Raw genomic sequence first — 23781 nt, 5'->3', positions numbered from 1 at the left:
AAAAAAAAAAAAAAAAAAAAGGAGATTGGCCTCTTAATACTCCCATTTTTTTATTTTTTATTTTTTACTCTTATGAATGGTTTGAGGAATTGGATTGGATCGATCAAGATCGGTTGAATCAGCCTTGATCAATCCAATTCTTGGCCGGTACCATATGATGGATCGGTATGGACAAAGGGTAAAATAATCTAAAATTGATTTTTCAATTGAAAGTAGGGTATTTCTGTCTGATCCGGATCAGTATTAGATCGATATCAGCCTTAACCGATCCCATTCCTGATACTGAGTTCTCAAACCTTGCTCCCATGTGGATCTTTTGTATGGCTCTTAATTAGTTGGCTCTTGCACTAAAAAATAAAAAAGATCTCTTTGTATTTTGGGTAAATTAACTTTCTCTTTCTTCATGTCTTACTATGCCGAATGGGCTTCATTGATTCTCATCAATGGTAAATGTGTATGTGTTATCTTAAACTCTGATTATGCAAGGAGCGTGAAAAGATACAAAATTTGAGGAGTTCTCAATGGAGTGCAACAAACGAAGTGGTTAGGAAGCATTTTTGTCACGATTTGAACGGATTGTGAAGATATTGTGGACTTGATGGAGTAGATCAAGGGAGGTGGCATTGGGGTTTATTTATTTTTTGGATTTTGGGTTAGACTTCTAAATGGTGAAGAGAATTGTATAAAAAGGTCTCCATACCTCATCAGATAGCTAGGAAGGCTATAACTCAATTACCCATAACACTATTAATTGTAAGGGAGAGGGATAGGTATATCGCCGGTGTATGGTAAATTAGCGGATAACACCAATGGAGACACATGATAGGATATCATTGAGGAAGGATATGGATATCATTTCAAAAAGGGCAAGAGAGAGATAGACATAGTGGGTGCTACCATATGGTATACTGACCGCAAACCCATCCTTTGCCCTAACTGTAGTTTCTTCTTCTTCTAATAAAGCTTTTTCCCAAACCCCCCCCCCCCCCCCCCAACCCCCCAAAAAAAAAATAAAGAAGGAGGATTAAAGAAGATTTGGGTGATATTTAGGTACGCCTTTTGCTATCCTCAAGCTAGTAGCAAGCACCAATGGACACACAAATAGGTTGGGGAGAAGTGTAATTTCACTAGCGGGTAAGAAAAGAAATACATGATAAAGCAGCCCGACAATGTTCCTAGTCTTTTTTCAAGAAGATTTTAAGACTATTTGAAAGTATCCATACTTCTTTATATATGTTGAAATGATAGGTTTAATCTTCAACAAAAGAAAAAAATATTAAATTAAAAGTAAAAATTAAGATTACAATTTATTTTACACCTTAAGAGATATCAAGAAGAAAATCGCATTATGAAAAAAAAGAAAAAGAAGAAGAAAGAAGATAAAAATTAGGGTAATTATTGGTGTCACAAGTGTTTGGGACAACATGATATATAAGAGCCATCGATTTTCATGGTTTTCCTTATTTAAACAGTTTGTTGCTTTGCTACATATCAAAGTTGGAAGAGTATACAGTAAGGACTAGAGAGTACTATACATATACATGTAAATATTATTAGACTCTAAAATTTGACACATGGCTATTTATATCATGTCCTTTTTATCTATCAATCAGAACTATACATCATTTGTCCACTTGACAGAATAACGGCTCAATTAACAAGCATCTTGTTTCTTGATTCTAGCAATTCCTAATCCATAGGATTGAAACAGGAGTGGAATTACGTTTGGGTGTGCCAATCTGATCCACATTCCCAAGAATTGAACCCAGTATTTTAAAGCCCTAGAATCAAGAAATGGAGAGTAATTTTTTGCTATTTTTCGGGCATCAGAACAGAAAATGATGCGACCTAGCAGTCAAGAGGTCAAAAAAGCCTCTCAACATCCTAGAGGTAAGGCTGCGTAGTTCTCTCCCCCACCCCCCTCCAGACCTCGTACATGCGGGAGCCTCATGCACCAGGTACGCCTTCTAGAATAGAAATGAAAATAAAGGGAGAAAAGATTAGCTTAACCTCGATAAAAACTATACTCAGGACCCTACCCTCCACCCCCAAAAGTATTTGTTGGACTTCACCACTAGGAGGCACCTCCATCACTACAACTACCCTCTGAACTCTAAGCTAGTGTGCACTCTCTCTCTCTCTCTCTCTCTCTCTCTCTCTCTCTCTCTCTAGCTCTCAAATCACTTTGTGTTTTTTTTTTCTCACATCCTCACATAATCAAAATTCTTGTGGCCAATCGATGATGTTTAAGTATTTTGTTCTATCCTTCTAAAAAAATCCCCTCATTATTTCTTTTGCTCTTTCTGTTGTTTCAAATAAGTAACCTACTGAATCAACAAAGTGAAGAATCTGAATGAGTGGCTTCATGAAAGTAGCAATCTTCTTGCCTTCTCCCCAAAAGTATCAGATTAAATGATCCCAGTAGTTCTTACTGCCATTGTAGCCCGATTGAAGTGAAAGCTTCTCTACTCAGATGATGCCAAAAAAAAAAAAAAAAAACAACTCATTCACCCATAAATGTATTTACATGTTCAGATTAATGATCAAGTATCAATGCAAGGAAATAGCAAGAAAAAGAAGTACTTGAGACAACCTATGAGGAACAAGAAGGAATTAGTATCCACAAGACAAGAGGTATACTTTGAGCGGCTGAGCCTAATTTAAATTCACCTACAAATAGCTCATTATATAAAAAGGTTGGCATTGAGTTCAGCATCTCTACTAAATCTACAGGACATGTTTCTAAGTAGTGGTGTTTTTAGACCAGCTGGTTTGGAGAAGGTTCTCCAACTGGGCCTTGCTTCTTTCATGTGGTAGGTCAAATGGAAATGTATTTCTGTGAACGGATGGACATCATGATTCCTTGCTCACATATCATGTTTTAATTCAACCGAATTTGGTCAAGTGAAGAAATCAATGTTGAAAAATTAAGGATTTCAGAGTGGGTTCATAACAAGAAATGAGTGATCAAGAAAACAGTGATACATTTCCATGGGGGGGTAATTGATTGAATTTTAGTCTGAAAATTAACAAATGGACAATCCAGACCACTCTTTTAGTATCCGACAATCAGAATTGCCAGTTCATACCTCAATGCAGCAGAAAAAGTTTCCTACTTAGAAAACCTCTCCAAATGAGCAAATCTAGAAAACTTTGCCAAAGCTTTAACCCAATCTATATGTATAAAATGCATGTAGATACTTATAGATATAAACTTCGATGAGTTAAAAATAAAGGATGGAAAACAGGGGAAGCACTTTGTATTCTTAATTTCAATTTACCTTCAGGCACATTGCAAACCTGCAGGTTGGTTTTTCTCTAAGCAGGCGAATCCAAGGAATGTAGAGCACTCTCACCCTCAGTGCGAATTGGAGGGATATATGAGTGGCAGTGATACTCCAAATTGGAAGGATTAGGTCACCAAATGCAGCACCCCCCCACCACCAGAAAAATAAAAATAAATAAAACTACCACTAGTTCCCCCTTCTGTATCATTTCATCAAACGGTTTGCCATCTGGTTTCAAAACATTTTCTTGTTAGATATATCAACCTCACTTTGCTTTTTTCTTCAAGACTACCTTTCATGACATATTTCTTCAGTGCTGTTGCTGAACTCATTGATCAAACCAATTTCAACCTTTTTATCTCGCAAACCACATTCATAGAGCTAGAACGTAGTTTGTGCCCTCAATAACTCTTATCATCCTCTTGTGATTAGTTATTAACGTCTTGATAAAGCACATTTTCAAGTCAATAATGGAGAAAGAAGCAGCATGTTAAAAAATTTGTTTTGGCAATGCGTGATAGCATCATACACCATAGCAAGTATTCTTTCTTTTCTTTAACTTATTTATGTCCAGGAAGAAAAAGGTAAACAAATAACATCTCACTGTTTTAATGCTAATGAACTCAAAAAAAGATGACCAAATAATATTCATTAATGGTACCCTTTTGTTCACCATCAGCAGATGATGAAGAAAAAAGTAGTGCAGCTTACAGTGAATAATATCACAGATTACTTCTACAGAAAAGTGTAGGGAAAAAAAATCACAGCACAGGGCATGATGCCTACTAAAACAGGGGTAGGAGTTGGTTGTTTCCACTCACTCAGATCTTCGCAATTTTACTTTAAGGGGCACCTCCTTGTAAGACTGCACCTTCTCAGCAGCCTTGCGCAAAGGCCTGCCTATAGATGATCTTCGGAATAATTGAGTTTCACACTTCGGTGCACTCTTTCCTTCTTTCTCTGCTTTTCCACTTGATGATTCCAGTGAATTAGTACCATCTTCAAGCATTTGATCATCAAGCAGTGGACACAGTGAAAATTTAGCATCTTCTATCTCAAATAAGTCTTCAGTAGGTTCTGGCTGTTCAGATTTTAACCTACCAGATTGCCTTCTTAAACAAAGCCTGTTGCAAAAAGGATAGACATGTTTATCCCAGTTGGTGTAACAAAGCGACACTAAAATATATTATCAAAAAACAAACCTTTTGTTATCAGCCTTCTCCTTCTGTGGTCCTTGTTGGGCTGCAGAAGTTGCAGATCCAATTGCTACAAGAAATTCAGAAATTTTGACATAAGATACAGGGAAAACCTATGAGATAAAGATATCAAGGCAAGGACAAGGCCAAGTTCCAGCAGTTACATTGATTCCTTGATTGGCGCCTCCTGTTTGGATTACAAGTCCTATTGTCAAAATTAGGTTGTAAGGACTCCCTTGATTCTTTCTCACCCTTAATTGTTCCCTCCTATAGTGACACCATAAAACAGTGTATGTATTAAAGAATTGAGCAGAGACTATTTCTAAAAAGGTGCAACAAATAAACAAATCAACTAGATTTCTGCAATACCTTGGTGCTAGTATCTTGAGAAGTTATCCTTTTCTCTTTCTCCTGCAAAATAAGAATTATTTTGCAAGACATTTAATGTGAATGATACTCCTCAGAGCATACAAAAAAAACATAGGTAAACCTCACCTGCAGTTCTAGGTTCTTTGCTGTAAGCAGGGCTTCTTTACATCCAAGTTCATGCTGTAATGCTTTTCGCTGCACACAAAACAAAGCCAAAATAAAAATATTTAGGATAACTACCAAACTACAGATTTAGAGAGCTAGTACAAACCAAATTACTTCATTTTTTTTTTTTTTGGGGGGGGGGGGGTGGGAAATCCATTGCATAAATCATACCTTGTCTCTACCCAAGTTCAGTTCCTGCACATTAGGAGAAATACTATCAATAAATATTCTAAAACTAATCACAGGGATCTTCTAAAGAAAAAAGGTGGATTGTTAGGTGATTAAAGGGACAACTGATCTTAGGCTGTGGGCTGGGGAGTGCAAATTTATAAATCGACCATGTTGTCATACATCAAAGGAACCAGAGCCTTCTTCTGGTAAATGCAGAAATTGCCTAGAATTTTTTTTTTTTTTATTTATTTATTTGGGCCCAACAACCTGATCTTAGGCTGAAGGACCATGGGAGTGTAAATTGGTAATCCAAAAATTTTCCAGTTAGATCATTAAAGGAGAAAGTTCCTTTTTCAAGCAAATGTAGTAAATTTCCATAAATCAACATTTCATTTTTGGTTTTGGGGCCACAAACTGCCTAGGTTTAAACAATTACTGTTTGCCGGAAGAATTCTGCATCTGGTAAACTAATGTTAGGGGAAGCTAATCTTAAGATGAAATGAATGTTCTTCTGAAAAAGGAATTTTTTGTTTTCCAGAGATTTTGTTTGTTCACTGAATTATATAAAATACTCCAAAACATCATGGATAAACAAGAAAATAATGACAAAGGGACCAGAATAATAACTGAGAATAGGAAAAGTAAAACATACTGCTAACATCTGACTATTGGACTGCGCAAGGTGCCAATTCTGTTGCTGAAGTTTCTGCATGGTCATCCGCAATTTCTGCAACTCAATCCCACTCAATTCGATGATTTTGCTACCAAAGGTTAAGGAGACTCAATGAAAAATACAACATGAAGAACAAAAACAATTAAAACTGCAAAATGTGAGTGGAAATAAATTAATCATGAAAAAGGATACTTCTTTTCTGCCAGAAGCTTCAACAGCCCCATGTTTTCCTGAGTCACAAGTCCGTATGAGAAATTCCCACTAAGCTAAAGCGACCACACCACAAGAGATGGGCAAAAACAGAATAGGAATTATAAAATAGTAGAGCGTAGATAGAATACCTTCAAGATCTTTTCGATCTGTTCTTTAACCGTGGATGAAACAGGTCCGGGATTTTCTTTCAGGCAAGGGGACTTGGGTCTATGCTGTGAATTGGTTATGTCAGAGAGCCTCTTCATCACGACATTTCCCAAAGAAGATCTCTTGGCCATTTTATCTCCTCTCATATTCCCTGTAACCAAGACATGAACTTAACAAGTCACTCTAACAAACCCTAACGAGCACTTCAAACGAACCCTAGAAATATGGAGTGAGACAGAAGAAAAAAACCAATTTCCAGCAGGCAACAATCAGACGATCCTACAGAATGTAAGTTTCATTTGAACTCAAATTGATGAAAACGAAGGACAGGGTAGTGCAAGGAGGAGATTCACTCGAAGGTTCATCTGGGTCAACAGAGATTTGTATGATAGAGGGAAAATCGGAGTTCGGAAGATTACCATTTCCGTTATAGACAAAAGATGGAGCTATAAGAAGGAAGATTACGATGAAACAAGACCATAAAAGATGGAGAAAAAGGAGAGACAAATAGGGAAGAAAAGATTACCTGCAACCCCAGGGTCTTCAGAATCAAGAACGAAAAACCCTTCCATGGAGGAAGAAGATAAAGATGAGAGAACCAGAACCTCTTTATCTCGATATCTGTGTCTCTTTAGTTCTCTTTCACTTTCTCCTTCTTACAGGGAGTGGGAAGGGAGAAAAATTGGGAAGGGGAAAGAGGAAAGAAGTTTTGAATCAAAGGAGGGATTTGATTCTTCTAAGGCAAAAAGGGAACTTCAATGTTCAATAGTCTAACGGCTTCCCGAAGCAAAGAGACAAACCTCATCCGAACCAGTTTTTAAAATCAAACTACTATCCGAACCTGACGAAACTAGGTTTCAGCCCTTGGTAGGTTCCGTTTGTTCGATGTAAAATAATGGAAAAAAGAAGATTGGGAATTAGAAGGCCAGCCCTCCATTGCACCGTCCCTTACGTCCATACACATGGGGTATGGGATAGTGAAATAACCATCCCACCCTCTGCTTATGCCCAGTGTTCTGCACGTTTTCATTGGCTCCTGTGCTGATGCAGGGTTAAGCAGCCTGGCAGCAAGCCAGCAAATCCCTTTTTGTGGGGCCTTGCACCCAGACATATGAAGGATAAAATGAGCAATCTTCTCCCCCTTTATTAAATGAAATATGAAATCTTGGGTCTCTTCCTCATGGCTTCCATTGGTCATTGTGCGAACATAGGAAAATTTTAGTTCTTTGACTTAGAAACACATTCATGGGGCCATGAAGCAAGTTAACAGCAAAAGCGGATCAGGTTCGCGTTTGAAAATGTACTAGAACGTCCTTGGTCTATAGATTTAGAATCACTTTTCTCTCTCTTCATTTAATAGATTCTAAATCCACAGACCAGGGATGTACGAGAACATTCTCGTACGTGAACCTGATTGGTTCACATTAAAAGCAAGCCAAACCAGAAGTATGGTCTGGATGTAAAGATTGCATGGATTAAGGGTCTGTTCTTGGCCACCCTATGTTCATAGATGTAAGAGTTCAAAGCCTTGTGTCAGACTTAAAACTCTTCTCCCCCCCCCCCCTCTTTTAAAGAACAAAAAAGGGTACTGAATATGCTCGACTTCTGATGGATCCTACTTCATTGATTGGGGTGGCAATGGGATTTTAGCTCGTGATAGTAGTGGCATTCCTGTGTTTGTTGTTGTAGCTAATGCTCAGCCTGAATGGTCACATAGTTCATGAGCTCCAGGCTCTCCAAGTAGGCCTGATGAATTCTTGGTTAGGGGGGATTTTGCTGCATTTATGTTTCAATCTGATTCCCTAAATGCTGTGCAATTTATTATGGAGAAAAAAGAGGCCTCCTTGGGTAACCTGAGCACTCTTGCATGATATCAATAAGCTTAAGTTCCTTGACTGATTCTCCCTTAAATGTACAAACAGGAAATGTAACCAGCCAGCTGATTTGTTATCCAAGGTCTTCAAACCCCAACCCTGGTGAAAAAGTATTCTCCATTTAAGGAGGATATGATTACAGAGGTCTATCAATGTATATTTATTTAGAGACATCAACAGTTAAAAGATATCTGAGGTAGTGTCTTCCAGCCATTCTTGTATATCATTATTCCTCTTTGTTAATATAGTATCTCTCTTACCTCTTCCTGAGGGGGGGAAAACATGTTTTTATACACTAACATGAACAGTAATGTATTACAAGTTGTATTTCTGCTTTTACTACCAGAATTAGTAGAGATGCTGAACTCAAAATGTTAATGCATGGCAAGACACTGTGAGTCCCCGAACTTAATTACAGGAACACATTAATTTTGTACACATTCAACTAATAATTGAAACCATGAAGCCGCCACAAACAGCAAGTTTCATCATGTCGTGTAAATCAGAGACTGTAAAGTCACTAATTTTGTGACTCAAAAATCTTCCACTAGTCTTCCCTGCAGTAAACATGGAATGAAGTTAATATTCAAGCTTCCCCTGAAACATAGACTAGGACAACATTTGTTAGGACATGGACAAATACAAATGAAACCATGTGGTAGTCCCAGTTAATTTGTTATTATGATTCCAGGTTATCTCCCATATGCAGAAGCAGACAATTCAACTGATAAGCAATTTATACTGTTGCCTGCAGCCACAAAGACTGCAGCAGACAGATGAACCAAATCATCCAATAAAGAGCACTGCTTCCAAACTATCAAAAAGGCTTAGTGCATGTTTGGCCAAGTTTTTCAAGCTTCTGCTTTTCAACTTCTAGAAGCCGGCTTAAGGTGATCAAAAGGGGACACCTAATAAGATTATTCCGATCAGAATCTTTACCACCATAAGCACCCGTCCCCCACTGGGGCATTTGGAGAATAAGCTGGATTATGTCCCCAGAAGCAGAAGCACCAGAATCCCATCCAACATGTGCCATTTTTATAATAGCCTCTCACCTATAAGCTGGCGCGAGAAGCTTAGCCAGATATGTTTTTTATATTCCACTCTAGAAATTATCAATTGAGTGGCTTTGCTACTGGATCAGCATGTTCCAAGGGAATTGCAGGGACCTGGATATGTTGCAATGTAGGTTCCCCATCCAGGATTTACACATTGGCCCTTTTAAACAGAAAATTTTCATTCTGATTTGTTTAAAACCTTTAAAACAGGCTACATGCAAATTTTTTTCCCCAGTATTTATTGCCTATAAATTCCTCTTTTCACCCAAAAGCTAGAATTCAATAAATCCTCAGTTGCCTAACAATTCTCATGCTGCATTCTTCTAACATTTTCAATTCTAACAAGAATTTAAGTGGTGGGGTGGGGTGGGGTGGGGTGGGGTGGGGTGGGGTAGGGTGGGTGGGATGGGGACTGGGGAGAAACCACCTTATTGTTTAAACACAAGCATGCCACAATTAGGTTCCAGCAACAGCTTTTTGTTTAAATGGAATGAAAGAAAACAAGCATTTCTGCCATTCTGTATGTGACTAAATTATAATTACAAACAGTCAATTCAAATTCAGCGGAAATTTGTCATTAATGATTGGTGCCCTCAAAAATTAAGATCCAACTTCGCGGCTGTAACTTGAAAAGCACTCGTAGCAGCATTGCCCCTGCTACAATTAAAAAAGGGAGGAGAATGATAGGGCTCTGAAAAGAGAGAAATATTAAATACCTTATTCACAGTCCCTGTCAGTGGATGGTGCTTTGCAGAATATAAGAAGCTTTATTACGGACCTGTAGGTTAAAATTAAATATTATAGTCTGAAATCCACTATGTAACAGAGAAAATGCAAAGATGGTTATGTTGCACCTTTGACGCGTAAGAACTGAAATCTCTGTTGGTAATTTGGCAGGAACAATTCCGAAGAAAAGCACTCCACATTTCAAGAATTACTGGTTTCTCTTCCATTAGAGGGTTGGAAAATAGCCAATTCTCTGCCAGAGCTAAGTAAATATACACCTTGAAATAATCACAAGTTTTGTCTCTCATATTGATTGACATAAACCATGCAAGGATTTCTTCTGCACTAGTAAGCTGTCACAAAGAATTAAGAGATATAAATTGGTCAAACTGTAGTTTTTAAAATGGTGTAGAAGATGGAAAATAGAAAATCAACCAGAAGTGAGGCAGTCTGTCATCAACTGGAATAGCATGTCTTGTTACTAGAAACTCTATTTTACTAGGGACTTTTGTAGTATAGACACACAACGGCAGAAGTTGCTTTTCTTCACATGTGGGCCACAACAAAAGAAAATTGGCATTAAGTATGAATGGTTCTCTAGCAATAATATTCTTATCCTCCGTGTGCCTGAAAGAGATGATTTTAACCATATAAAAAACCTTTTGCGCAAGTGCATAAAAGCAGGGAGTGAGAACATTAAAAATTGATGCACAAAAATGTTAAAAATGTTGGTCAATGATATAGAAGGGAGATGTTGAGGGCCAGAAGGTGAATAAGAAGTGCAAAATTCATTCAGCAAAGATATTTCACATGTCATAGGGTCAGATGGTGAATATGCCTTTGGTCTTTCATATGAAATAAGCTACCTTTCTATCAAGGCAATTAACGAGAATTTGAAAGGCAACTTCACGTCTAAGCTGCTTAGTACGGGTGTCAACACCTGAGATGCATTCCACGACTCTGAAGCAGTTCAAGTCCTTCGGCAATCTGTATTTGTAACAAAAACAAAAATCACTAAGTAAAACAGAAACTGCCATACATGCCAAAACAAAATAATGATGACTCGAATACTCGATGGAATTATGCAAAAGGTCTTACAGTCCAATATTCAAGACCCGCATGTGCGTCTAGCAATGGAGTTTAACCGTCATCTTTGCCTATGGTGTTTAAGTTTACAATCTCAGGGTTAATGTGTAGCAGATACAAGGTGAATATTTTCTACCATGATTTAGCATATTAATTTTTCAACTCCAATTTGGTTGATGTTCAATACATAGTAAAGATAAGATACTTTACATACGTTAGGTCTTCAAGGAACATGCGATCATAATCCAAGAAGCAGTTTGTCAATGACTAGCAAGATTAATCATCGATCCCCCATCTAATTTCATCTCTATATATCTGCAAAAGCATACTATCTGGATAGGGGGAAAATCCATTCATAGCAAAGCATGTCGTGTGACATTGTTTGTAGAGAAAACCAAACATTATGTAAATTACATATTTAGAAAGTTTAAAACCACCTTTTTAAGACCAAGATAGCCTTTAATGACAATTTCTAGCCACCTAAAGTGTAGGGTTTAGAAAACCAAGAGTTTTCTAGAATCGCAGGATAAAGGAACAACCAGAATTTAAGAGAACTCAAATATCAGAAAATCAAGAGCAATTCAACAGTCAGATTACCAACTATTAAGGAATCCTACTGAAGTTAGGATAACTCAAGAACCAGAAACCGATAACACAATTCTTCAGTTTCAGATGAGAATGGAAAATGATCAGAGTAAATGAGTAATAAATAAGCATCAGTATAAAATAAGCATTAACAACAGAATAGCATTCTGAGATAAGAAGTTGAAACAAAAACCAGAATACAAGTTTACAAGAAATCATGCTAGGAATAGGAGACTTGGAAATTGATGGCAAATTAAGATTTTGAAAACAAAACCAGACTCAGAACTTAGAACTATACCCAAAACTGAAATTAGTACTTAAAAATCATATTCTAAACTGAAGATTTAGAAGAGTTTGACTTCAGGTAGGAAGCCTGAATTCAAACCAGAAAAAGCAATTCTGAAACTGAACTTCAACTAGAAAGTTAAAACAGATTTCAGAAGACAGATTTAAAGCTTAGCAGAATAGGAATCAGCCAAACAGAACTAGATTTAATTAAAAAAGCAGAATGAAAGAGAAAAGCATGCGCGGGAATCAAAGAAAAAATTCAGACCTGTTAAGTGTTAAACTAATGGAATAACAAGAGAAAAGAGGATATGCAATTCAAGAATCACCACCTGGATTACCTTAGAATCACCACAACAGAAAAGCTCTGAATCTCATAAAACCAAAAGGCCCAATTTTCATTCATAATATTCATGTGCGAGGCTGTAGCACCTTACAAACATATATAAAAAACTAAAAACAGAAACCAAAATTTTTCGGCATTTTGCCAAAAATTCAGTCCAATATTTTGTTTTGGCTTTTTTCAGACAAAACGTTACAAGACACTTATTTTAAATACTTTAATTCAACAAAATTTCGACCCAGTCTCGGCTGTCTTGTCCACTAGTGAAGAACCCCCCACTCCCCCACCCCCCCACCCCCCCCCCCCAAAAAAAAAAACTCCTATTTGCTCCCACTTTTGACCAAATCTTACCCAAACAAGCTTGGAATAAGAGGATTTGTTGCTCAAGACCAAGATTTTGAGTGTTTCTTCTGCTATACAACGACATGGTCAGCTTTCGTGATTCAATAGGAGGAAAACTTGATTCGGAATCAGCAACAATATAGTGGTTATGATCCAGTCCGGCACCCATTTTAATACTAGGAGTAAAGACTCTAGGATGGGCATAAGGTGAGTCATCCACTCGTATTGTAATATTGTTTACTCTGATATATGTCTCTTTGTAAATTGTAACAATTACTAACAAACTATTTATGATTAATGATTTATAATTTGATGTCTTTTAATTCCTAATGCTTATTTAAGTTGTTTTACTTGAATTAGATATGTTATAGTAAATAAATATTATGTGGAATAACCTAGGGTAGAAATTGTATACAGCGTAGACTACCAACCTAGGATCCAAAGTCAAACTACCATTTTCGGTGTATTTTTTTAAATCTAGTGGTTCTACTATTTTTCGAAGGCCTAAAATAGGATTCCTATAAGTTTTAGGACCTAACTTGGCCATATGGCCCCCGAAACCCGCCCCCGAAACCCAACCCCGAAACTTTCTAAAAAAATACATGGTTTTGGCCAAGATATCTTGGTTTCAGCCCTGACCAAAACCATGCTCGAAACTGCCCGCCGCAGGTTAGTCTTTCATTTTCTAGACTTGCGCAGATCTGGTTTCACTCCGAGAATACCTATTGCAATAACCATACCCTAATGTTGTTGTGAATCATCTCAGAGGGGATAAGTTGTTGTGGCAACTAGCAAATTATAGTTTATAGATTTATTTTTGTTACAATCTCAGAAGCTGTAGCTAAACCAGAAAACCAGAAACAATAATGAAAAGAGAGAGAAAAGAGAAGAAGAGAAGAAGAAGAGAGGAAGAAGATGAAGTAACTAAAGGAAGTCTCAAGAATGGAGAGTAACCTAAGGTTAATTCAATATGAAGCCCCCCACTTACATAAGAAAAATCCCAAAAAGACCCAAACAAACATAACAAGGACCAAATGGTCCCTATCGTAGGCGCTAATATTAACGCTATTCCCTATTTGGGAATAGCACTAAAATCAACACTCCTCCTCAAGCTGGAGCATATAAATCTCCCATGCTCAGCTTGGTACAACTACTGCGGAAGCTAGGAGCAAATAAGGACTTGGTGAACATATCAACCAACTGATTCTTAGATGAAACAAACAGAGTCTCAATCAGCTTCTTTAGAACAGTATCACGAACAAAGTGACAGTCCACCTCTATATGTTTGGTCCTCTCGTGGAAGACCGGATTGCTAGCAATATACAGTGACTATGGTAACACTGAACTTATCAAACCATGCTCGAGGAGATTGTTTGAGACTATAGATCACTTTGTGTAAGTGACACACCCGACCTTTATTCTCCCCCTAAGCAACATAATAGGGAGGTTGCTCCATATAAACTTCCTCCTATAGATCACCATACAACAAGGCATTCTTGATGTCCAACTGAAATAAAGGCCAATCAAAGCTGACAGCAAGAGAGATAAGAACACAAACAGAGTTAAGTCTAGCAACTGGGGAGAAAGTCTCAAAGTAATCAACACTATAAGTCTGAGTGTAACCCTTGGCAACCAGGCGAGCCTTCAACCGCTCAATAGAGCCATCAGAGTGATACTTAACAGTGTAGACCCAACGACATTTCACCAGGTCCTTACCAGGAGGTAAATCTACTAGACTCCAGGCACCACGACTCAAGAGAGCATCCATTTCTATATCCATGGCACCCTTCCATCCAGGGATATGGAGAGCCTCAGTATGAGTATGGGGAACAAGATTAGTAGAAAGAGATAGAGCAAGGCCATGAATAGAATGTGGAAGGTGAGAGATAGATATAAACTTATCAATAAGGTAAACAACCAAGGATTTCTGAGTGTAAGAACGTATACCTTTCCTGCTAGCAATTGGTAAGTCATCAGATGGATCAAAAGCAAGAACTTCACCAGAGGAAGGGAGCGATGGAGAATGTGTAGTAGCTGGATCAATAACCTTGCCATTGGACTGTCCAACCCTTGCCCTGCGCCGATAAACCTGTAAACGAGGTGGAACAGGTGCACTGTACTAGGGGCATCAGGAATCGGTATAAGGGATGGAATGGGAGGAGAGGTAAATGACCACTCCTCAGTAGGCTGAGACACCTATGAAGAAAAGAAAGAAGTACCTTCAAAAAAGGTCACATCGGCACTTACAAAGTTCCGGTGAGTAGCAGGATCATAGCACTTGTATCCTTTTTGGGTATGAGAGTAACAAAAAAAAATACATTTAGCAGCCCGTGGAAACAACTTATCCACATGCATGTGAAGATTGTGAACAAAGCACACACACCCAAAAACCCGGGGAGGAAGAGGAAAATTGAGTAGAGTAGGGTATAAGATAGAGAAGGGAAACCTATTCAACAGAACAGAAGAAGGCATGCGATTAATCAAATGGCATGCGGTTAAAACCTCATCATTCCAAAAATGCTTAGGAACATGCATATGTATCATAATAGCCTGAGCTACCTCTAGAAGGTGCCGGTTCTTGAGCTCTGCAACCCCATTTTGTTGTGGGGTATATGCACTAGTCTGATGAATCATGCCATGGGTATCACAAAAGTCAGAACTATCATTTTGAACATATTCTAAAGCATTATCACAAGGGAAAATCTTAATGGAAATGCCAAACTGAGATTTTATTTCATTATAGAATTTTTGAAACATAGATAGAAAATCATATCTGTCCTTTAACATTTAAAGCCATGCAAGGCGAGAATGATCATCTACAAATGTAACAAAATAGTGAAACACAAACCTATTACTAATTCTGCAAGGACCCCATATATCAGAATGAACTAAAGAAAACAACAACGGACTACGAAACACTAATCGAGATGGAAAAGACATGCGATGGTTTTTACCCAACTCACAGGCCTCACACTCTAATATAGAAACATGTAGAAAACTGAGAAACAAAATCTATAATCTAGGTAAGGCCAAGTGTCCTAGACGACAGTGCCATTGGAATTGAGAGACATCCCCAACAGCAGTAGCGGCAGCAAAAGTGGGAGAACAACCACTGTTGAGGTAATACAATCCATCCTTTTCACACCCTCCACCAATCGTCTTCCTGGAGTGAAGATCCTGAAAAATACAATAAGAGGGAAAGAAGGTTACTGAGCAATTGAGAGATCTAGTCAATTGACTCACAGATTGAATGCTTAACGGAAATTGAGGTACATGTAATACAGACGATAAGTGTAATAAAGTAGGAGAAATAATAATACCATATCCAAGGATAGGGGTGGATGTACCATTAGCAAGAATGACAGATGTAGAACTAGCACTGGATGAAAAGGTCTAAAAAAGTGATGGTTTACCAATCATGTGAGCGGAAGCACCTAAATCAATGATCCAGGGGGCAGATGTAATGGAAAGAAGGGTTGATGTATCTGCATGAGCAAAGGTAGCAGCGGATGTGAAGGCACCCTGGGATGTACTAGAAGAAGCCTCAAGAGAGTGCAAGGGCCGAAGTAACTGGTTGATGTCATCGCGTATACTAGTAGAAAAATCTCTTGAAGCAGGTATAGGTGTAGTAGTCGCCGGAGATACAGTATCAGTACCATCATCAAACACTGCATGATTGGCTAACTGAGTTGCCCACTCTGGCTTGCCATGCTTGGCTCAGCACGTCTCTACAGTATGGTTAGGTTTCCCACAGTAAGTACACTGGCGACCGGTGCAATCCGAGGACTGCCCACTAGAACCTCAACCCATAGGACCACGTCCTCCTCCGCAACCGCACCCACGACCACTGTTAGCAAAGAATGCAGAATTATCTCTGGAAGGCTGATCAGATTTAGATGAGGAGGTGATACGCTGTAGTCGTGAAAAAGCATCATTCAGAGTAGGAACCGTATCACCAGCAAGTAGATGGCCCTTTACTGCCTTCAGATCATTGTCCAGACTGGCCAAAATTTTGGAAACGAAGAACTCATTCCGCTGAGCCTTCAACTTCTCAATATCAGTAGTCAAAGGCTGGAGGATACTAAGCTCTTCTACCATTCCCTTAAAGGCACTGTAACACTCAGAGAGGGATTTGTGAGATTGACGAAACTGGAAAAGCTTCTCATATATGTCATAGATCCGTGTCATGTTCTTCCCTTGGGAGTTTGTTTCCTTCAGATCATCCCATACTCCCTTGGTTGTAGAATGGAACATAACATTGGCAGCTACATCTGGTTCCATACTGTTCCACAACCAGATCAGAATCAAGGCATTCTCCTTCATCCAATTGTCATACTTAAAGTGATATAGCTTAGTTTACCTTTAGCTAATAAATACACCTTAACAGACTGAGCCCAAAGAAGATAGTTCGAGCTCCCTTTGAGCTTGATAGAGGTGATCTGGGCATTGATATTATCTGATGTAGAAGAAGCAATAGTAGAAGTAGTAGCAGGCACAGTCCCAGCCTTGATAATCAAGTAGAGTGACTAGCAACCAATCGGGTGAACGTATCCAGATAGGTAGTAATGCAATTCAGATCTGAAACTTAGCATTCAATCCAACATTCCATACCACAACTCAGATCTAAACATGTAGGCATCAATAAAATATATCGGCAGCAAGCAAGCATAAGCATCAATAAGCACTATCGGCAGCAAGCACACATATGCATCAACCAACTCATATAGGTAGGATAAACTAGATCAATCAATCAAGAACAGCAGCCTCAAACCTAACCGCCATCATATAGGTAGAGTAAAATAGAAGAAGGAGAGGCGGCAGCTTCAAATCATCAAGCAATCAGCCACTTACTCCAACAGTAAAGGCAAGGTAGATTTTCACAAGGAAAAAATCACTCCATTAGGGATTAGATAATAGCAGTTGCAGCAATGAGTGGCTGCGCACCAAGAAGAAGAACCTCTAAATCGTAACCGGCAGATTTCTTGTCTTCGGAACCCGATTAATTTAACTATAGCAGCTCTGATACCATGTTACAATCTCAGAAGCTGTAGTAAACCAGAAAACCAGAAACAAGAATGAAAAGAGAGAGAGAAAAGAGAAGATGAGAAGAAGAGAAGAAGTGAGGAAGAAGATGAAGTAACCAAAGGAAGTCTCAAGAATGGAAAGCAACCTGAGATTAATTCAATATGAATCTAATCTCAGGTTCTTTTATGAATATATAATATTAGGTCAAGAGGAAAGACAATAAAGGCCCCCACTTACATAAGAAAAATCCCAAAAAGACCCAAACAAACATAACAAGGACCAAATGGTCCCTGTCGTAGGCGCTAATATTAGCACTATTCCCTGTTTGGGAATAGCACTAAAATCAACAATTTTCATAAGTCAAATTGTATTCACTGTATTCAGTTATTTCAGGGAGTATGTCCCCCCTTTTACGGGCACAAGGGTCCAGCTGAACCATGAGCCCACATGAGGTCTTCTAAAGATGCAAGAGCAACGGATTATAAACAATGGATGAGTAGGATTGTGATAAGTTCATAACCCAACTGCAGCAACAAATTAGAGGGTCTACCTTTCCACCTTGTCACTTAAATTGTGAAGTTTATGATTATAATAATTCATTGACAACAGAACCAAACATTGTCCTAAACTGATTATGAGAGTATGAGGAAGGTAAAAGACGATATAACCACTCTAACCATGATGTTCTCTCAAGATTAATCATTTATAGTTGTAACTGAATCTGGCTAGTTGCCACTCCCTGAACATGAGAGTTTCGGGACTTTTATGTTCATCTTATCAGTTACTTTTCTGTCATTACTGATATAATTAGAATTCATCAATACTCACGTACTTGGTCCAGTTGAATCAATCAAATTTCTGAAATTCAACTAGGCAAAAGAGAACCTATTAAGCTTCCTTTTGCAAGATCAGATAGACCTTAATAAAAATATTGGACCATTTTTAGTAGCAAAGTTCCCATCCAAATCCGCAAAACAAACAAATTGTAAATTCAGTAAGTTGCAACTGACAACCTGGAAGCAAGAGATTTTGCTACTTCTGCACAGCTAATGTTCCACTCTTGGTCTTCGAAGTAACCAATAATTGCCACCATGCATTCAGACAAAATCGAACACAGGCCTTGAAGTTGACGGTCCAAAAAGAGGGAGATAATAACACCAAGAAATTCTTCAGCTTCTGAAGTTGAAAAGATGGACCAAGTACCTCTGGAAGAAATGGAAATCCAACAAAAACAAATAGGTCAAGCATATTTAAAACACACACACACTCCAAAAAAAGGCTAAGGAGTTGTTCAACAGATCAGTTCTTGCAACATACCTTACACCACAACACGCAGTGAGAAATTTGATCCAAAATCTAATATTTTGGGGTGGACCTCGACAATCAGAATCTGAAGACAGGTTTGAGTATTTTAAACCAGCAGGAAAAAGCACGATACTTGTAGTACAATAGATTGAGGGAATTGTTCTTGCCATTTTTTTTTGGGGGGGGGGGGGGTGGTGTGGGGGGAGATGAAAACAAACAAGGTCTGCATAGTGCTTGTTTCTGCCACATGGGGATGATATGGTGATTATAACATTTGGATAGAGTAGGATTCTCTTGATAAGCCACATGTCCAATCTAGTGGCCCACCATGTAAAGACTCTTTTCCTTGTTTCATTGCTCCAAGTTATACAAACAGAATTGACTTTTCAAACAATTTAAAAATGTATACAATGCACATGTGACAATCAGATTGGATTACATATTCCCTTGCAGATTACATGAGCATGTCCTGTTTCTAGATTTTGGGGGGGGTTGCAGTGTCCAACATTTGGTGTCTGCATCTATGTCAGACACTCACCATACATCTCATAGAAACCCCCAGCTAAACACATATATCAGAGCAAATGAAAGAAAGCATGTGGCTTTTAAAATCAATATAAGATCAAACTATTCAGTCCAATAAAATTACTTCATAGCCCCTAGAACATGAATCATGAAATTGCCTTCGAAATCTTCTCTACACTGAATTAGTAAATTTTTATATATAGAAGAGTAAGTGTCTGCACATGAAAATGGTATACCATACACATAAGACATTAACGGTGAAGGAACTGACCAGCATGGACCACTTCTGGAAGGGAGGAAATTACAAATGAGGAATCCAGTAGGTATCCATAGATTTCAAGAGCTTGCTTTAGATTGACAGAACTAGGAAACCAGTCTATTTGAAGTGATGGTTGCTCAGCCTGTATAAGCAAAATAAGAATGAGTTGTGGACCAAAGAATAGAACTCAGAGAATGATAACATCTATCAACAGAAGACTTTCTAACAAACTTTTCAAAATCACCTCATCTCTTGATGGAAGAATAGCACACCAGAAGTCACATCCAGGTGCTCTCAGTTCTTCCTTCGAGGAATATAACACTGAAACAAAAAGATAATGATAGGATGAAAAGCCAGATAACTAAGTAATAGAGTCACACAAAGGAATCAGAATACACACTCAGATTAAAGGTCCAAACTGCTAGGTGTTCTTCCACATGTCCACACCTAAAAACCAGTTTTGGGAGCCAGCCATTTATCAATAATCCCTCAAAAAAGGCGTCTCCTGCAAGAAATTACAGAGAATGTAATATGATACATTTAGCTGCTTATAATCCTTTAAGATAAAATCGTGAACACGATAAATATGTCTATTACAAGAACCAAATACCGATCTGTAAAGTTGGACATGGTGAATGAAATAAGCATTTTGCTGCTTACAGTTGGTTAAAGGTCACTACAAAGTTTGTCATGCTGAGCAAGCAGCATTTTCTAAACAGATCATGAATTCCCTCACATTGACATGCTCAATGGATGATATTATTCAAAGATGATGGGAGAGTAAATAAACCATGGGGAGTGGGTGAGCAGTGAAGAAAGCTCAATCTGTGGGCAGAAAACCAATAGGGACCAGAAGGTTGAGTCAACTAGTAGATGAAATGATTATTGAACCAATCTTCTTTTCTACTTACCCAAATCCCAAGTAAAAGGAAAGAAAAAAAAAATGAGGAAACAAAGGAAACAGAGAAAAAGTGTAGAAAAAACATGTAAGGCATATTCACTTAAGGAAAGCTGAGAGGAAATGCTTCTTCAAGGCTTAATCTTAAGGCTTACACCACAGGTGTGAGAAACACAGATCATATGCTTCACATAATGAAACTTAAGCGGCCTTGTGCTTCATGCATTCATTAACAATAATGTTCTCATCAACAGATAGCAACTTAAGCTATTGCATTTACATTTTAGGCGAGAGAATGCTACCTGGTCGTGTGGGCACTTCACCAGCACGGGGACCAATGAGAGTGCATGCTGGAGCATCAATGTGGATGGGGTTTTTTATTTCGTGGGAGTGGGCAGTAATTTCACGGACTTATATGTCTTAGGCAGTAACCACACAACCAGGTAGCATTCTTTTACCCATAGATTTTATGTTTTGATTTGCAGAAAATAGTGCTTCAGTTGCACCATGTTTTTCCCTTATGAACTTTTTCTTTCTATATTCTATGTATTTCAATACCATCTTTTGAGTTTTGACAATGGCAATTCTATACAAAAGTAAAGACCTGCAATTGAACAGAAACCCAACAATGACAAAGAGTGCCCTCACAATTACATATTTACATCACAACAAACAAAGTGAAAGCGGCAGAGTAAATTATGGTGCTCCCCTTAATGTTATCCTAGTGTTCTAACCCTTTCTTGTGATCTAGCTTCTCCCCCCCCCCCTCTTCATTGAATGATATATTGTGACCTAGTAAAAACAGTATCATGCAAGATTTTTTATAGATCAGTTAGAGTTTCACAGTGCAGACATAATTCATTCCTGCAAGTTGCAATTGGAAAGCCATCAACCAAATTAACTGGTTGCTAAAGGAAAGATATAAACATAGATGAAAGTTGCAAGGAAAAGTATTATTGGGTAAAACATAAATAAGAAGTTGCAGTAGCAAAGCAAACCTTGTAAAGTTTTGATTAATAAAATTTCTATATGGTTTCTCATCAAAGAAGAAATCAGTGACAAGGAAACTAAGTACCTTTCTCAGCAGTCAGACCTAGCAACAAATTGAGCTCACTGTTCAGTTTGGACTGAAAAAGTTTGCAACTGCGAAGCTCAAGGCAACCTACGGGCAGTGGTGGAGTCTTCTGCAATTCATTGTACATGACTCAGCCATCATCCACACATAAGAATTTTTCGATAACAGTTTTTGCATAGTTGTGTAAGCATGAAGTTGGGAATGTCAAGCTTCTCTTGAACCTTTGAAGGAAGGGAAAGAGGAATAAGCAGAGGGGGAAAAAAGAAGAAGAAAGGAAACCTGATTTCCAAAAACATGTAGACCCCACAAAGGGACCTCATCTTCATCGCCAATTTCCTGAATCTGCAAAATAGTAACAGTCGGCATTTACACTGATTGTAACGAAAAACAGTTCGAAAAAACAACCATAGATGAGTAAAATCATCCTACTTTCTGTTCACATTGGTTAACAAGCTTAGATAAATGAGCAGTTTCCTCATCCTCGTCTGAGTTATAGCATTTGCGAGATCTTGCCCGTTTAAACTCCCTTTCATCACGTTTCTTTTTCTCCTTGAAGAAGTCTTTGAGAAGATCGTCCAAACCAACATCCCTGCCCCTGCAAAAACAAAAACAAAAATAAAAATAAAAAATTAGATAAAAACATAATAAATTAAATGGGCAAGACAAGTGATATAGGGTAGTGCATTGGAGCTTACTTTCAAATAAAATGTATTTATGCAGTGTTTACAAATACCCAATGCCTGACACTGAGATATCATATTCTGAAACTAGAGACATTTGTGTATAAATTTCATTCCAAGTCAGTAATCGTAGCCCAGTAAAAGGAGAAGATTTGGATCAAATCGCCTTCGGTTTATTGACAGTGTTAAGATTAAACTCAAATAATTCTGAGTACAATCAAAATCTATCGGTTTACGGGCTTCATTGAAAAGCAATCATTCTATCATTGCTTCGTACCAAGGTAGATGTTACGACATGAATACTGAAGCATCAAAAGGGTTAAACAATTGCTACAAGAATCTATCAAAAACCTAGAATTTCGTAATTTCGTTTGCAGACACAATTAAAACCCTAATAACTGATGCTTGGTATGAAAAGTGAAGGGTTTCTTTAAACCTTCTTTTGGTGGGTGCAGGTGGACTGAGAATAGGATCTTCAAGCTCGAAATCGAGAGGAGCTTCCATGTCCTTCTCCATCACCATCATGGCCTCTCTGATTCTTTTCCCCTTTTCTTGAGACGAGGGCACGAAACAATGGTCCAGAGTCCAGAACAATGCATTCAAGTTTCAAGGCCAGAAGCAGAAGAAACCCGCCAAAATCCCTGACTTACGGCCGTTCAAAAGAACACTGATATACGGGCTGGTTATGCAGTGAAACCTGAGACGTGGCTTCGTCTGATTGGGCAGCCGGCTCTCACGATCGGCGGGAAAACCGTCTCAGTTCCTAAGTAAGAACACAATAGGACGGCCCGGTTCGCCCTAAGCTACTTCCGGCTTGGTCATTACATGATAAACCGGCCCAGAATACTGAGTCTAATTTGACGTGTTGAGTATGTGATTTTTTTTTTTTTTTGGTGAAAAGTATGCGATCAATATATATATGAGAAAGGTGCAATACGTCATGGGTGAAATATGTTTTGATTGGCCCAAATATATGTGAAATGGCATTGGCGAGTTATATTAGGTCCAAATTGTGTAAGTAGACCCCAAGGTTCCATGCTCACCTCTCAAATTTTGGCCCAATTCGAATAAACCAAGTGGCATATAAAACTTCGAAAATCCTGATCTTCAGTAGTATATGAGTTGACATTCCTACATGGAAAATATACATGTAAAATCACATACATAAATACCATCATCTTTGTTTTCAATTTCGCCTTGCTTTATAGAACCTCTTTTCTCATAAAATTTTATCAAGATTCAAGAAGTTCCACTTGAAAATTTTCTTTTCTTAAATTTGATATTTACATGTGGCTCTGTTAGCTTTGATGTACAAATTTTCATATCGAAATATTTTCTAACGTTTGTGTCTGAGAGGTAAAATATGATGTAAAATGTTATCACAAAATTTTGCAATAGTTTTTTTATTATTTATTTTATATGGTAAAATTATTTAAAATAATTACTTAAAATGTTATTAACATAAATTTGAATTAGACAACCTATATTGTATGG

The 23781-nt window shown here is 38.1% G+C and overlaps 2 protein-coding genes across 3 annotated transcripts; both read right to left on the bottom strand.

The window, feature by feature from the left end:
* Nucleotides 1-3921: 3921 nt before the first annotated feature.
* LOC122057732 (SHUGOSHIN 1-like) lies at nucleotides 3922-7083 on the bottom strand. Its single transcript, XM_042619963.1, has 10 exons — nucleotides 6748-7083; nucleotides 6203-6372; nucleotides 6054-6091; nucleotides 5841-5949; nucleotides 5189-5212; nucleotides 4979-5047; nucleotides 4853-4894; nucleotides 4648-4750; nucleotides 4490-4553; nucleotides 3922-4411 (listed from the first exon to the last, which is right to left on the bottom strand). The coding sequence occupies exons 1-10, from the start codon at nucleotides 6791-6793 to the stop codon at nucleotides 4105-4107; spliced, it is 972 nt and encodes a 323-aa protein (XP_042475897.1). The 5' UTR covers nucleotides 6794-7083; the 3' UTR covers nucleotides 3922-4104.
* Nucleotides 7084-8362: 1279 nt separating this feature from the next.
* LOC122072189 lies at nucleotides 8363-23026 on the bottom strand. 2 transcript variants are annotated; one of them, XM_042636759.1, is made up of 13 exons: nucleotides 22724-23022; nucleotides 22037-22202; nucleotides 21887-21949; nucleotides 21608-21716; nucleotides 20035-20139; nucleotides 19879-19955; nucleotides 19647-19776; nucleotides 18863-18935; nucleotides 18559-18750; nucleotides 10746-10866; nucleotides 10008-10232; nucleotides 9870-9931; nucleotides 8363-8652 (listed from the first exon to the last, which is right to left on the bottom strand). In XM_042636759.1, exons 1-12 carry the CDS (start codon nucleotides 22810-22812, stop codon nucleotides 9887-9889), a joined length of 1395 nt encoding a protein of 464 aa, XP_042492693.1. In that variant the 5' UTR covers nucleotides 22813-23022; the 3' UTR covers nucleotides 8363-8652; nucleotides 9870-9886. The 2 variants fall into 2 exon arrangements, with proteins under 2 accessions (XP_042492693.1, XP_042492694.1); XM_042636760.1 differs by lacking the exons at nucleotides 8363-8652; nucleotides 9870-9931; nucleotides 10008-10232; nucleotides 10746-10866 and adding an exon at nucleotides 12494-15697 and having other exon boundaries at nucleotides 22724-23026.
* Between the last annotated feature and the right edge of the window lie 755 nt (nucleotides 23027-23781).

Source organism: Macadamia integrifolia, chromosome 2 (assembly GCF_013358625.1).
Source record: "Macadamia integrifolia cultivar HAES 741 chromosome 2, SCU_Mint_v3, whole genome shotgun sequence".
In the NCBI taxonomy this organism is placed as follows: domain Eukaryota; kingdom Viridiplantae; phylum Streptophyta; class Magnoliopsida; order Proteales; family Proteaceae; genus Macadamia; species Macadamia integrifolia.
The sequence above is the reverse complement of the archived record's forward strand: the minus strand, read 5'-3'. Positions and strand labels throughout refer to the sequence as shown.